Source organism: Anguilla rostrata, chromosome 3, assembly GCF_018555375.3.
Source record: "Anguilla rostrata isolate EN2019 chromosome 3, ASM1855537v3, whole genome shotgun sequence".
NCBI lineage: Eukaryota > Metazoa > Chordata > Actinopteri > Anguilliformes > Anguillidae > Anguilla > Anguilla rostrata.
This window is the reverse complement of record NC_057935.1, coordinates 5,733,776-5,748,327: the sequence shown is the minus strand read 5'-3', so window position 1 is coordinate 5,748,327 and position 14,552 is coordinate 5,733,776. Positions and strand designations below refer to the sequence as shown.

The 14,552-nt window shown below is 40.2% G+C and overlaps 2 protein-coding genes across 2 annotated transcripts in view; both read right to left on the bottom strand.

Annotated features, from left to right (window-relative positions):
* Window positions 1-14,552, bottom strand: part of LOC135249701 (uncharacterized) — a 139,787-nt gene that overhangs the window by 8,804 nt on the left and 116,431 nt on the right. The window contains exons 8-9 of the mRNA XM_064325219.1: window positions 1,191-1,298; window positions 164-213 (exon numbers count right to left, since the gene is read on the bottom strand). Of these exons, the coding sequence (XP_064181289.1) occupies window positions 164-213; window positions 1,191-1,298 (158 nt within the window). The remainder of the gene's footprint in view (window positions 1-163; window positions 214-1,190; window positions 1,299-14,552) is intronic.
* Window positions 7,187-10,471, bottom strand: LOC135249946 (uncharacterized). Its single transcript, XM_064325667.1, has 6 exons — window positions 10,361-10,471; window positions 9,862-10,212; window positions 8,900-9,265; window positions 8,491-8,598; window positions 8,225-8,274; window positions 7,187-8,078 (listed from the first exon to the last, which is right to left on the bottom strand). The coding sequence occupies exons 1-6, from the start codon at window positions 10,401-10,403 to the stop codon at window positions 7,950-7,952; spliced, it is 1,047 nt and encodes a 348-aa protein (XP_064181737.1). The 5' UTR covers window positions 10,404-10,471; the 3' UTR covers window positions 7,187-7,949.

The following is a 14,552-nucleotide window of genomic DNA, read 5'->3' as shown; positions in this document are numbered from 1 at the left end:
TTTGCTTTAACAATAAAGATAAATAATAATAATAAATAAATAAATAAATAAATAAATTACACCTTATTCTGATTATCATTTAACCAAGATGTTCACTACAGAAATATACTTAATTAATTAATTTATTTATTTATTTATTTAGTTAGTTAGTTAATATTTTTACCTGTTTGCTCGCCATGTCTGCTCCGCTCACTTGGTTGTTTGATGCAGCTCCTGTATCAGTAAAAGGAAAATGTACATAAGCCACTGGTGAGTGTAAGAAATTAATTAGTCAGTTTATGCTCTGAATTTTAATGATGTACAATCAAATAAGAAAGCTGTTCTTCTTTTTATACTGTACTGATTCTTTTTGTTCTTGTTCTTGTTCTTCTTTTTCTTACTATTATTGTTACTATTAACAATAATATTCATAGCAGTAGTAGCAGTTCTGGTCGTAGTAGTGTTTCATATAGTCAATTATGTTCACCACAGTAGGACCGTAAGTATATCTGAGCAGTGCATTGATATATATATATATAATCATCAGGGAATCGGGATAGGCTTCAATGGAGAATACATATTGCTTGAAAAGCATTTTAATTTGTTTGGATTCCAGTTAATTCTGCTTATTCTGCACTCAATTGTATTGCCTTTTTCTAAATTTTTTTCCATAATCTTGGGGTTATCACATCATAGCAACGTTGTCTATAATTTGGATAGTGGCAACTGGTAAAAAAAAAAAAAAAAAAACAACCAATATATAACATTGGAATAATTATCGGTAGTTGAATTGTTATAAATTAAAGAGACATTTTGCTTGCTCCTACACGTGATCTGCGTACATAATGTTCATGTATCAAAAAGCAGTGGGAAATGGTCACCTGCACCAACAGAATAAATTTAGGTTACATTATTAATCTGAGGTTGTTTTAAAAAACTGTATATGGACTGCATGTGAATATTTCTGCATGTTATTCATGTAATGGCTTTACATGTAGATGACAAAACTGTTGTCAATTTTTGAAAGCCAGCTACTTTACAAAAAACACTACATATTTTCACAGTTCACATTCTTTTCTTGACTGTGCACCCTTTACAATATTTAATTTTTTTTTTTTACGATCTTGCATGTTTTATACTAGTCTGATTTGATTTAACAAAAGATTTATTGAAAATATGATGTAAAAAATAATCATAACTTTGTCTCTTACCTTTGCAGTTCTCACAGTTTTTTCTCCTGTTCAGAGCGAGGGCAATATTTAGGATCACACTCAACGCCAAAGCTCCCGCCAAGCAGTAAAGAGGAAGATGTTCATTCCCTGACATTTTAAAAGGAAGAGTTAGTAAACACCCTGCATGAGGAATATTAATAAGAGCATAACAAGACATTGACAGTGACTCCTGTCCAAAGAACTGATCTGCATGAGAATATAAATGAGAGATGGAAAACAATGAACAACTTTCAATATAAAAATAAATGAGCAAATGCTAAAAAATAATCCAATGTCAGATTATGTTTTTATGCTCTACTGATTGGAATGACTTAATACAACTTTTAGCCCTTGCCTCACAAAAAACACCAAGTTAAAAAATTCATAAACCTTTTAAAAACTGAGACAATGCTTTTACTAGGGAATTGATTTTTTCGCTTACTCTCAAAGTCCAGCTTGGTCACGTTCCCAAACAGGATCTCCCCACAGGTGGCCACAGCACAGTAGTAAGTCCCAGCATCAGAGGGGCTGAGGTTCCTTTTGGGGAAGTTGTAGATACAGCTCTGTGTGGGAGACACAGCCCCAGAACTCCTCTGGTACTCATCACTCCTGGTTCCATGGGTGGAAATGATTCCTGGAGGGGACTCTCCTGAGCCCTGTCTGAACCAGTACACACTGTGTTCTCCTGCACAGGTCTCAGTGTGTACTGTACACTGCAGAGTTGCAGAGTCTCCTGGCTGCACTGACTCAGACTCGGGCTGCTGCAGCACTACTGTCCTGCCGTGTGACTCTGAACCTAAAGAATTCAGTTTGATAATTAAAAATATAACAGGATATGTGCCTGGACTCAATTATTATTTTTCTATACTTCAAAAACATATTCAGGGTTTTTTTTGGTCATTTCCAAGCTAACAATTATCGTAGTAATATCAATTAGCTGTATTCATGTTCAAATATGCCCATTCATATAACAAGAAAATTTGTGATGTATAACTAACTTTAATAATAATAAAAATAATACTGCAATTTTAGCCTGTTTGGCTGAACATATAACATCTTAAGTAATAACACATGTTAATATACCTATACTGTGTTTGTTAATGCTTAACTAAAACATGAATACACAAAGCCGAGTTTGAGTGACCATACAAAAGAAAGATCTGCTTTCTTGGGATTTTTAAAAATTTTTATTCACCTTTAAACAAATCCTGTACAAGGAAAAAAAAGTATGAAACATGGACCGAATGTTCATATTTACCTGTCACTATTAAAGTGGTTCCATCTCCTAAGCTGATCTCATTTTGGACCATAAGAGCGCAGTAGTATGTGGCTGAATCCGACGGCTCTACTCCTGACACAGTCAGGTTAAAGCTCCCCTTCGCTGCTTTAGCACTGAAGCGTTTACTGTTTCTAGACTCATTGAAATACGTTGCATTTGATTTATAGTTCCATATCATTGCTAATAGCCGAAGCCTCTGTCCAAGAGGCTGCCTAAAGAAGGTGTACCAGTACACTTCATCATCATGAGCATAGAAACATGGGAGAGTCACAGTTTCTCCAAGCTGAGCTGTCACCAGAGTGTCAGGCTGCACAACATTCTTCCCAAACAGGCCATCTGAAATGCAACAGAAAGCATCTTCAACGGGCAATGGGAACAATAAGGGCAAAAAAACTAATCACATTATTAACTCCTCTATAAAGCCCTTGTGTAAAGTTATTTTGGCTGATAAGTAAATAGTAATATTTATTCACTTACAGACTTTGCCGAAAAGCACAAGAATTGCACAGAGTGGTGGCATCACCGTATCTGAAACTCTCCTCTTCTGGAGACTCTGCTCTGCCTGAGACCCTGTTTGTCCTCTGCGTTGCAAACCTCAAACTGTACAAATAAAAGGAGGACATGAGGTAATAATTTCCAGTGATTCACTGAACAGTAGGAGGGCACATGTCAGGGACAGATTTGATTGGCTGTTTAATGAGGCAAATTGTTGGGTGCACAAGAGCTGCACAAGCATCCGCTAATAAACACTCTCAGTGCCACAAAAGAAGACCGTTGTCATTATTTCCATTTTGCTTTCATGTGTGATGACATTGTCAGGTCATCATTGTACATGACAATTTGTTCTGAACTGACCATCCTGCTTAATAAAGGTCAAATAATAATAATCCAGTTGTTATTTAGAGTGCAATCATGGAAGTCTTCATAAAGTCTTTTGAAATAGTTTACTATGAGAATAACTTCACACTGGAAACGGCACATTTAATATGTGTGTGTATGTGTGTGTGTGCATATTTGCAATTGTGCGTGGGTATTTGTGTGTGTGTCTGTGTGTATGTGTATGTGTGAGCATGGGTATATATGTGTGTGTGGGTGCATGTGTGTGTGTGTGTGTGCGCGCGTATGTGTGCATGCATGTAGGTCCGTGTGTGTGTGGGTGTGTTGTGTGTGGATATGTCTGTGAGGTTGTGTGTGTGTTTGTGTATGTGTGGTTGTGTGCATGTGTGTGCATGTGTATTTATGTGTGTGTGTGTGTGTGTGTGTGTGTGTCTGTGTGTGTGTTTATGTGTGCAGTGTAGTGTAGGACTACGAAGACATGACACAAACACGAGGTAGTTTGGTGGAAAACACAGCCATATTTCTCTTTAATAACAAAAGGAAAAAGGGGAGAAGCTGTGGCAGAACCATACGCAGAGAGTTGTGGTGAGGGGTGGAAGCCATACCAGGGTCACTGTCTGTAAGGGGGAAGAAAAACTGAGAGGGTAGTGAGAACTGAAACCATGAACTGTCTCTTTTACAGGAAGCCAGTCAGTTGGCTCATTTTGATAAATGAGGCCCGAGGTCTTATTGATTGGATTGTGTTTTGAAGGTGATATGGCTCCTGTAACTGCGCCATTCGTTTTTTCACTCATTTTGTCCCGTAGCTGTCCAGGTTTGAGTGGAGAGCAGGGTACTGAAGTTTCTCCTGGTCCTGCCAGCGCTGTCCATGGTGCTGAATCCCCCCCCCCACACAATTGCAATCAGCACATTTATTTAAACATCTTAGCACTGGTAAGCTTAGTTTAGGTTGTGGTGCCAGGAAGGGTGATGGTGTGCTGTCCCTCCAGCACCCAGGTATTCCAGAAACCTGGGAGAGCTGCAGGTCCATGGACAGCACCGGCCCTTCTCACAGGCAGGGGGGCAGGTGTGGCTCATTGTAATTAGGCCAGCTGCTCCCCATTGCCTAATCACTGGGCCTTATGAAAGGGCCTTGCTCACAGGTGGAAGGATTCTTTTTTTGTGAAAGGTTGCGTTTCAGGGTTTGATTGTAGTGGACTTTTGACTTTTTGGCTCTGCAGGAATGTTGGTTCCAGTTTACTCATTCAATATTTTATTAAGTATTTTCAGTTGTTTTTCAGTTTGTGGGCTAATGAAAGGCAATGTATATTTTTGACTTTAGGGGGAGGTGGGAGGGAGAGCGGAGGGGGGTGCCAAGTAACGTATTAAATGGGTGCATTTAGTGGAAACCACAAAGGCAGAGAACAGGGGTTTTGTTTTGTTTTAGGTCAATGGCCAGAGAGTCAGACCAAACCACAGAGAGATCTGCACCTCCACCATTGTGCAAAAACCCCCCTCAGACCAGCAAGCAGGTGTCAGAGCGTGATCTCTAGCACGGTCTCAAAGGGAAATAGGTTATAAACTGGAAACAAAAACATTACCAGACTATAATTAATACTGACAATGCCCTGCCCCCTGCCCCCCAGTACCCATTGGAACCTAACTTGCAGAGATACTACTCTCTTTGGTGACACACACACACACACACACCCACACACACACACAAGCACACACACATACACACACACACACACACACACACAAACACACACACATACACACAGGCTCTCCCTTCCCCCTCACCTATGCACTCACATCCTGTTAGTAAACCCCTGCCCCCCCCCCCCAATGATACAAGGATAGTTTCATGTGAGTCCATTCTGCTCCACACCTTACTCAGCACATACATTTATGAAGAATGCTGCATGTCCTGAATGAGTCAGCTGGTCACATGACCATGGAATGTACCAGCAGGGCACGGAATGGAGGGAAATGATCAAGCTGTGTGATCACCTCATTTCAGTATTTTTTTATTTTCTCTGACTTATTCAGTGTATATTTAAATCTTTTAATGTTGTGCACTTCACTGAGTATTTATGCATAATGATATTCAACATTGCAAGCAGTACATCAAAAATGTCAAAGGTGCACAACATGATCAGACCAATACGGTATGACGCTTAGAAATTTTGGGTTGTAATGTCATAAATTATCATCATCAAAATGTCACATTTATAAATAATGTAATTTCTATGCTGTGCTGCTCCCTACTGGTAAAACTCTGAACTACACACATTGTAATAGAAGGTTATGATGACCTTGCTGTGCATCATAATGCAACTAAGATGCAAAAGCATAAAACACGTGAATGATAATGCATGTAGAATAGATGCATGTAGAATTAATAGATCTCTTTAATAATAGAGACCAATACTGACCCTTTGTCCCTGTAATTTATGTGCTGTATTTGGAACCATGGGGACAAATTTAAAATCCGTATTTTTCTTTTGAAAGTTAAGTACACTGTTTTCTAATGCTGTCTCTTCTGGTTTGTTGGAATGGAAAGGTGGTCTGAGGTGTGAAGTTTATCTGAGCGTCAGCGTGGTTTCAGAGCTGAGAGACGGAGGTGTGAACACAGCTCTGTGCAGCAGGTTAGTCTTCCTGTCCAGCTCTGATCTGTGTAGAGCTGAATATATAAGGCTGTGAGTGGAAAATGTGAGTGAACTTCCCTTGTCGCCATAACAGAGCAAAACAACAAAATAACATTTGTCTTAGGGCCTCCTGTAATTATTTAATTGTAATGCTAAAATGCTCATTAATGCTAATTAATGCTAACTAAATAACTCCTTCTAGTCAGTTAATTAGCATTAATTGGTGCTCACACTGCCCACCCAGCAGAGAACAGGCAGTTTAGTCACAGCTAACTGCAAAGAGAGGGATGCTGTGTTTGTGGGAAAAGATCAGTTTAGATAAAATGTAAATTTAAGTATTTTGACTTTGTTTTTGTGTCCTTGCCTTCCAGGGAATGTCAGCATGCCAGTTTGCATGAGCTTGCTAACAGAAATAGAATGTGGTGGTTTGCCAAACAAAAAAGGGCCCCCCACATTTGTAATCAAAGTTACCCCGATGCAAGATAATATCTGTCACAATCTCGTGCAATGCTGATATACGTTATCCTGAAGAGAAACACCGGTTGGTTTAACTTAACTGAGTAAGAGTGCTTGTTTATTGAGTCTAATGTGAATCACTGGGTGACATTTATGAAGCTGTTGTGCTTCAATGCATCAAATATCAGAATTTTCAAATTCAATCAACAGTGCATTCAAAATCACCTTGAAATGTATTTGAGCTCAAACCACATGCATTTCCAATGTTTTCCATCTTAATTACGTTTATGCATGACGTCCTTTATTGAATATGGTGAAAGGTAATATGTCAGTAATTTCGCACAGGCAAAGGGCACTGTAATCATGTTCAGGTCAAGGGGCACTATAATCATATTCAGGTCAAAGGGCACTATAATCATGTTCAGCTGTCAAAATTAAATTCTTTACAGAAGCAAGTCCAGTCTGGGCATTACTCTCTCCTTGTTCTCTAGATTATCGGCCCCTGTGAACACCTGACAGGCAGGAAGTGCATGAACGTGAGAGAGTCCATTATTGTTCTGTCACAGGAAATAACAATTTAAAGAAAAGAACACCTTGCTAACCATTAAACGTGGGGGTGGATCTATTACGCTTTGGGGTTGTGTGGTAACAAGTGGCCCCAGGAAATATTGTGTGGGAGGAAGGAAGAATGGATTCAACTAAATAACAACACCGTTGAAGCTAATGTCACAGAGTCAGTGAAGAAACCGTAGCTGAGTAGAGATATTTTGGCATGACAATGATCAAAAAATCCCTGAAATTCACCCCAATTTATTTGAAGAACAGCAGAGCTGAAGAACAAGCACAACTCAAAGTGGGCCTTAGTTTAAAACAAGGCAAATCCCGTACCTGTGATAAGTAGCGTAACTGTCATTTTCAGCCACGTATTATAATGTTTACCAGTTCTGGTGAGGAAATGTTTGATAAACGGTGATCATTCTTTTTATTTTATTTAACCTTTATTTACCCAGGGCAGGTTCGTTGAGCACAGATGCTCTTTTGCAGCACACCCTGCTCATACACATTCACACCTGGGAGCTGCCCAGTACAACCACGATCCTCTATTGTTGCCACTGAGCAGCTCCACTGGAGGGAGAGAACATTCTTTTAGGCAATTAAATCAGGGGATGATTAGAAGGCAAGTTTTTTGCGAGAGCCAGATCTGGTATTTTAGCCAGGACACCGGGGAACCCCCTACTATTTGCAATACGTGTCATGGGATCTTTAATGACCACAGTGAGTCAGGACCTCGCTTTAACGTCTTGTCCGAAAGGCAGCATCCTCTACAGCACAGTGTCACTGTCACTGAACTGGGGCATTGGGGTTAATTTGACCAGAGGGAAGACTGCCCCCCTGCTGGCCCACCAAAACCACTTCTATAAGCAACACAGTATTTCCTGGTGGTCTCCCGTCCAAGTATTAACCATGCCCACACTTGCTTAGCTTCAGCCAGTTGGCAGGAGCAGAGTGTGTGGTGGTATGGCTTCTTGAAATGAAGATGAATTTTTATGGAAAGCTTCACTCGCGGTCTCTAAATCTCATGTCTGAGTAAACGGTTTCTTTCTCCATTTCCCTCTTGTTCCGCCTCACTTTGGGTTTCTTGGTGGTGAAAGTCAAAGCAGCGTAATTCATTGCTTCCTCTTGACTCTAAAAGGAAAAGCATTACACACCACATAGGATCACACTTCATTCTGATTATCATTTCACCAGGATATTCAACACTGAGATTGTGTTAGTTTGTTAGTTTAGGTAGTTAGTTAAACTAACTTAGAAACTCAGAATAATATTTGTACCTGTTTGCTCGACAAGTCTTCTCTGGACACTTGGCTGTTTGATGCAGACCCTGTTTGAGTATAATTTAAATGTAAATCACAGGTGGTTGGTACACAATCAAATAAGAAAGCTCATCACCTGAAATATATTTCAATTTGTTTGGAGGCCAGAAAATTCTGCTTTACTCTTGACTCCATAATATGTATATTTTGTGGTCTTGTGTGTTACATACTAGTTGGATTTGTGTGCGGATAAATTGAAAAAATACCACAACTTGGTCTCTTACCTTTGCAGTTCTCACAGTTTTTTCTCATTTTCAGAGGGAGGACAACATTCAGGATCACGCTCAACGTCAAAGCTCCCGCCAAGCAATAAAGAGGAAGATTTCCATTCCCTGACATTTTAAAAGCATGATTTAGTATAACACCCAGCATGAGTAATATTAATAAGAGCATAACACGACATTGATAGTGACTCCTGTCCAAAGAACTGATCTGCATGAGAATAACAATGGGTAGCAATTAACAATTTATACAAAATAAAAATTAATTAGCGGATGCGAAGCAATAATCCAATTATACCAGAGGAAGTCTGTGTGCTCTACTGGTTGATATGATTTAATACATCATTTAGCCCTCCCCTTGCAAAAATAAGATGGTGCTTTCACTGAATATGTGAGCGATTATTTTGCTTACCCTCCAGGGGTAAGCAAAAGTCCAGCTTGGTCCCGTTCCCAAACAGGATCTCCCCACAGGTGGCCACAGCACAGTAGTAAGTCCCAGCATCAGAGAGGCTGAGGTTCCTCTTGGGGAAGTTGTAGACACAGCTCTGTGTGGGAGACACAGCCCCAGAGCTCCTCTGGCACTCATCACTCCTGGTTCCATGGGTGTAAATGATTCCTGGAGGGGACTCTCCTGAGCCCTGTCTGAACCAGTACACACTGTGTTCTCCTGCACAGGTCTCAGTGTGTACTGTACACTGCAGAGTCACAGAGTCTCCTGGCTGCACTGACTCAGACTCGGGCTGCTGCAGTACTACTGTCCTGCTGTGTGACTCTGAATCTGAAGAATTCAGTTTGATAATTAGAAATATAACAAGATACATGGATTCAATAATGATTTTTCCATAACTGTTTACTCTGTAAAAACACAATTTTTCATAAATTTTTGGTAATTGCTGAACTTCCAGAACTATACTGATGAAAAATGTATGCGTGCCATATCAATTGGGCTTATTTTTCCGTTTATACAATAAGTAAATGTCCATTTGTGACTTTTTATCAGTGACTTTAAAAAAATCATATTCTTTAATTACAGTAGCAACTATTGAGTAAAAAAAATGCAGCGGATTTCTATTTCTTTACTTCTAAACACTTAGCCAATATGTGAACGAACAAAGCAGTTTGAATGAAAGTTCCCATAAAGAATGATCTGCTTTCTTACTTATATTTTACCTTTAAAAGAGCAAAAAGCAAAAGGCTATAATGAAATATTGATCAGGATAGTTTATCATAGGATATCATAGGAAGCAAATTCACTAATAATATACTGTCATACATATTTCACAGATAATGTGTCAGTGTGCCAAATAGCAAATTGTTGGAAACCTGCACATTAAAACAAACAAGTGTTAAACATGAACTAAGCTTCATACTTACCCGTCACCATTAAAGTGGTTCCATTTCCAAAGCGGATCTCTCTGAGTTCTGTAATACTGCAGTAGTATGTGGCTGAATCAGACGTCTCTACTCCTGACACAGTCAGGTTAAAGCTCCCCTTTGCTGCTTTAGCACTGAGGCGTGTGCTGTTTTTAAATTCATTTAAAAATTCAGGATCTGATTGATAGTAAGTTTGTATTACTATAAGCTGAGGCTTCAATCCAAGAGGCTGCTTAAACCAGCCGACATCAAGCTCTTCTCGTGCAGTGTACAAACATGGGAGAGTCACAGTGTCTCCGATCCTAGCTTTCACCAGCACGTCAGGCTGAATTATATTTCCAAGCAGACCATCTGGAATACAACACAAAGCAAAATTTCAATGCAAATGGCAGTGTCAAATACGTAAATTAAAACCACAGCAAACTCTGTATAAATACCTCTATACAGTCTTAGCGTAAAGTTATTATTGCAGATGAGTTAATAATAATTACACACTTACAGACACTGCTGAAAAGCACAAGAACAGCACAGAGTGGTGGCATCACTGTATCTGAACTCTCCTCTTCTGGAGACTCTCTTCTGCCTGAGACCCTGTTTGTCCTCTGCGCTGTAAAACTCAAACTGTACAGATAAGAGGAGGACTTGAGGTGATAATTTCCAGCGATTCACTGAACAGTAGGAGGGCACATGTCAGGGGCAGATTTGATTGGCTGTTCAATAAGGCAAATTATTGGGTGCACAACAGTGGTGCAAGCATACGCTGATAAACACCCTCAGTGCAAAAAGAGAACAATGTTGTCATTATTTCCATCCTGCTTAATAAAGGTCAAATAATAATCCAGTTGTTATTTACAGTGCAATAATGTGGAAGTCTTCATAAAGTTTGAAATAGCTTACTTTCAGACTAACTTTAGATTGAAAACGACACCTCAATTCGTACTAGGGTTTAATATGTCTGTGTGTGTGTGTGTGTGTGTGTGTGTGTGTGTGTGTGTGTGTGTTGTGTGGTGTTGCGTGCGTGGGTGTATGTGTGTGGGTGTGTGTGTGCGTGTGTGTGTATGTGTGTTTGTGTGCGTGTGTGTATATGTGTGTGGGTGGTGTGTGTGCGTGTAGTGTTGTGCATGGAGGTGTAGTGTGTGTGTGTGTGTGTGTGTATCTGTGTGGTGTGTGTGGTGTCCATGTGCTGATGTCTGCTGTCCCATTCAGGAGTAGGAGCGTGCTGCCCGTAGTGGATTGGGCCGGGATTCTGCATTCACGTGCATTTTTGGTAATTTTCAAATTCTTTCATCGGAAAACACAAAAAAGTGATCAAAAACAACAAAAAACTGTTGTCTTTACTATGAGAGCCTCCCAAAAGTTTAGAATGATTATGCTATTGATTATGCTAATGAGTTTGGAGGCAGCTCACTGGAATGTTCATACTGTGATGTCACACCTGATCTTACATTGTGATTTTGCACTGCACTGTAACCAGGGTGAGGTGTCCTTAAATAAGTTATTTCATGATTTGTAATTGCACAACTCATAATTCATAACTGAAACATTTTCTCATCATAGAATGAGCAATATACCAGCAATAACTTACATAATGTAGATTGCCCATATCCAAGGTGTCAATGTCTGAGGCTTGAGGTTCTGTCACTGGATGACATCACAATGGTCTCATTAAGGGGACTACCTCTGTTATCTCTCCTGGCCTTGTCTCAATGAAGGGCCAGTTCAATACACCTAGTTGCATTTAAACTTAGAATATATAAGTTTTTAAATAAATAAATGAAATAAATAAATACATTTCAAAATAAAATCATAAATTAGGCTCTCAAAATACATGACATGCATGAACAGCAATGAAACTGTTTCAAAACGGGCTCCTTTAAACTTCTTGCATAACTGCAATCAGCAATTTTGTTAAAAATCTAAGCTGTGCAGCTTGTGGTGCCAGGAAGGGTGATGGTGTTCTGTCCCAGCCAGCAATCCTGGGAGCTGAGGACCATGGACAGCACGCCCTTCTCACAGGCAGGGGCAGGTGTGCTCATTGTAATGGCCAGCTGCTCCCATTGCTGATCACGGGCCTTATGAAAGGCCTTGCTCACAGGTAGGAATCCTTTTCTGAAAGGTTGTTGTTGTGTTTGAAGGGTTGTTTGTTGGGACATTTGGCTCGGATGATTTTCATGACAGTTTCTTCATTCAGTGTTCTTTTTTTTTTGTTGTTGTTGTTTTCAGTTCCTGGACGAATGAAAGTAAGTAAATTTTTTATTTTATTTTGTCTTTTCATCATGTGATACAGTGGCCACCCCAGCACTGCCTCACAAAGTCTATTGGGGGAAAAAAGAAGGAATAAGAAGAGTATTGGGATACCTATTCATGTCCTGAATGAAATCAAAATGTTTACAATTGTGAGATTTTTAAAACACCCTACTGTACAATCATGGTGGTATGGATTTGTGAAAGTAGGCAATGTGGTTCAATAAAGACCATGATTAGAAAGCTTTCAAACTGTGTGTCAAAGATTTCTTACAGACTGTTTTGCTGAGTTATCTAAATGCATTATTCTTCAAAAAGAAATGGTGTGTAATCACTGATTATCTCAAAAGAGCACATGTCGTTCTGACCCCACTGAAATGAGAGAGAGAGATGCCTGGTAACGTATGAAAAGGGTGCATGCAGAGGGCTAAGGAAAGGCAATGCATGTTTTTGACTTTATTTTGACAGCAAGGCATCACAAGGCCTATAAGGGTAAAGGATTTATTAAGAAGTGTCTTTGGAAACTATTCTGGAATGAAATCAAAATGTTTACATTTGGAGAATGTTTAAAGTCCTATTATACCAACATGTCAAAGGGTGGTTTGGGCTCAGTGAAAGGTAATAAAATGGCCAACAAAAGGCCATGATTAGTAATCCTCAAACTACTTGCAACAGATTTGTGGCAGCTCTCTGATCTAAGAAAAATGTATTATTCTTCATAAATACACTGCATGTAATCACTGATTATCTCAAGAGAGCACACATAGTTCTGCTCTTTCTGAAGTACCACAGGAAATCAGAGAGAGAGAGAGAGAGTCAGGCAGACAGAGAGGGGAGGTGCCAGGTTTGAAAGGGGTGCATGCAGAGGAAACCACAAAGGCAGAGCACAGGGGTTTTGTTTTCAGTCAGTGGCCAAAGAGTCACACTGAGCCACAGAGAGAGTTGCGCCTCCAGCATTGAGCAAAAACTCCCCTCAGACCAGCAAGCAGGTATCAGAGCGTCATATCCAGCATGATCTCAAAGGAAAAAGGTTACAAACAGGAAACAAAAACAGTACCAGACTATAATTAATACTGCCCTGCTCCCCAGTATCAAATGGAACTTAACTTTCTGGGATACTACTCACTTTGGTCAAACACACACACACACAGGCACGCACTCTCTCTTCCCCCTCACCTGTACACTCACATCCTGATCGTCAACCCGCCCATGATACAAGGATAGTTTCCTGTGAGTCCATTCTGCTCCACACCTTACTCTGCACGTACATTCATTATGAAGAATACTGCATGTCCTGAATGAGTCAAGAAAACTGTCATGTCCCGTGTCACCACAGCTGGTCACATGACCATGGAATGTACCATCAGGGCAGGAAAAGGAGGGGAATGATAAAGATGTTCACATCTTCAGTATTTTTAAAAGATGTTTTATGACTTATTGAGTGTATATTTAAATCTTGGGGACAGATTATATATAAAAGTGCACTGGCTTCTAGGCCTCTCTTGTCTGGTCTGTTGTAATGGAAAGGTGGTCTGAGGTGTGAGGCGGGTGAATTTGATTGAAGCGTCAGTGTGGTTTCAGCGCTGAGAGAGGGAGGAGCTGCAGGTCAGGCTTCCTGTGCAGCTCTGGTGTGTGTAGAGCTGAATGTATAAGGCTGTGAGTGGAAAATAACTGGACCTCCCCTGTCACCACAACAGAGCAGTCTGAAACAGACAAACACATTTTACTGGTAGTGAAAGAGAGAGCCGTGTGCAAAAGCCTTCAGAAGCAATAAGCAGTGCAGTGACCTCAGAGCAGGAAGCATATCAGCCGAAGGTATTTGTCCATGTGACCTTTAAGGCCTCCATTTTGTGATTTTAGGGTCATTGTTTAATATTATGCTGTCAAAACTAAATACTTTATAGTTGCAAGTCCAGTCTGGGTAAGGGCATTACTCTCTCCTTGTTCTCTAGATTATCGGCCCCTGTGAACACCTGACAGGCATCTCAGCAGGAAGAGCATGAACATGTGAGAGTCTGTTCATGCTCTGTCCCTGAGTCACTCTGTCTGAACATGTACCCAGTTGTTCTAAAATGAACAGCACAGCATCAGTAACTGAGAACGCAAGAAAGCTGTCGCTGTGCATACAGGAAGTGCTTCGGTTACTGAAGGAACAGGGAGGGCACTGCTAGCAAGAGGCCTAGCTTTCAGAAAGCATATCCAGCTGTTATGAAGCATGCAGGAGAGTACCTATATTCACAGCGATGTTTTTCCTGGCTAAGCAGTGGCACACATATCGGTATATGTGCCAGATCCAGCCCTGGTATGGATGTGCAGACAAATTATCTTTGTATTAGAAATGTATACCATTTATCAATGCTGATTGTCTGATATATGAATTTATTCGGCAGCCAGTGTTCGTCTAATGACTCCAATAGCACTGCCTGTAGACTGTTTGGCTATGCAAA

Excerpts from the sequence above, each read along its gene's own strand:
- LOC135249946 (XM_064325667.1), bottom strand. The coding sequence starts at position 10,403 with ATGCCACCACTCTGTGCTGTTCTTGTGCTTTTCAGCAGTGTCT. Across the intron at positions 10,213-10,360 it reads TGTGCTTTTCAGCAGTGTCT|ATGGTCTGCTTGGAAATATA; the intron begins GTAAGTGTGTAA and ends GTTGTATTCCAG. Across the intron at positions 8,079-8,224 it reads AAGACTTGTCGAGCAAACAG|AGTCAAGAGGAAGCAATGAA; the intron begins GTACAAATATTA and ends TTTTCCTTTTAG.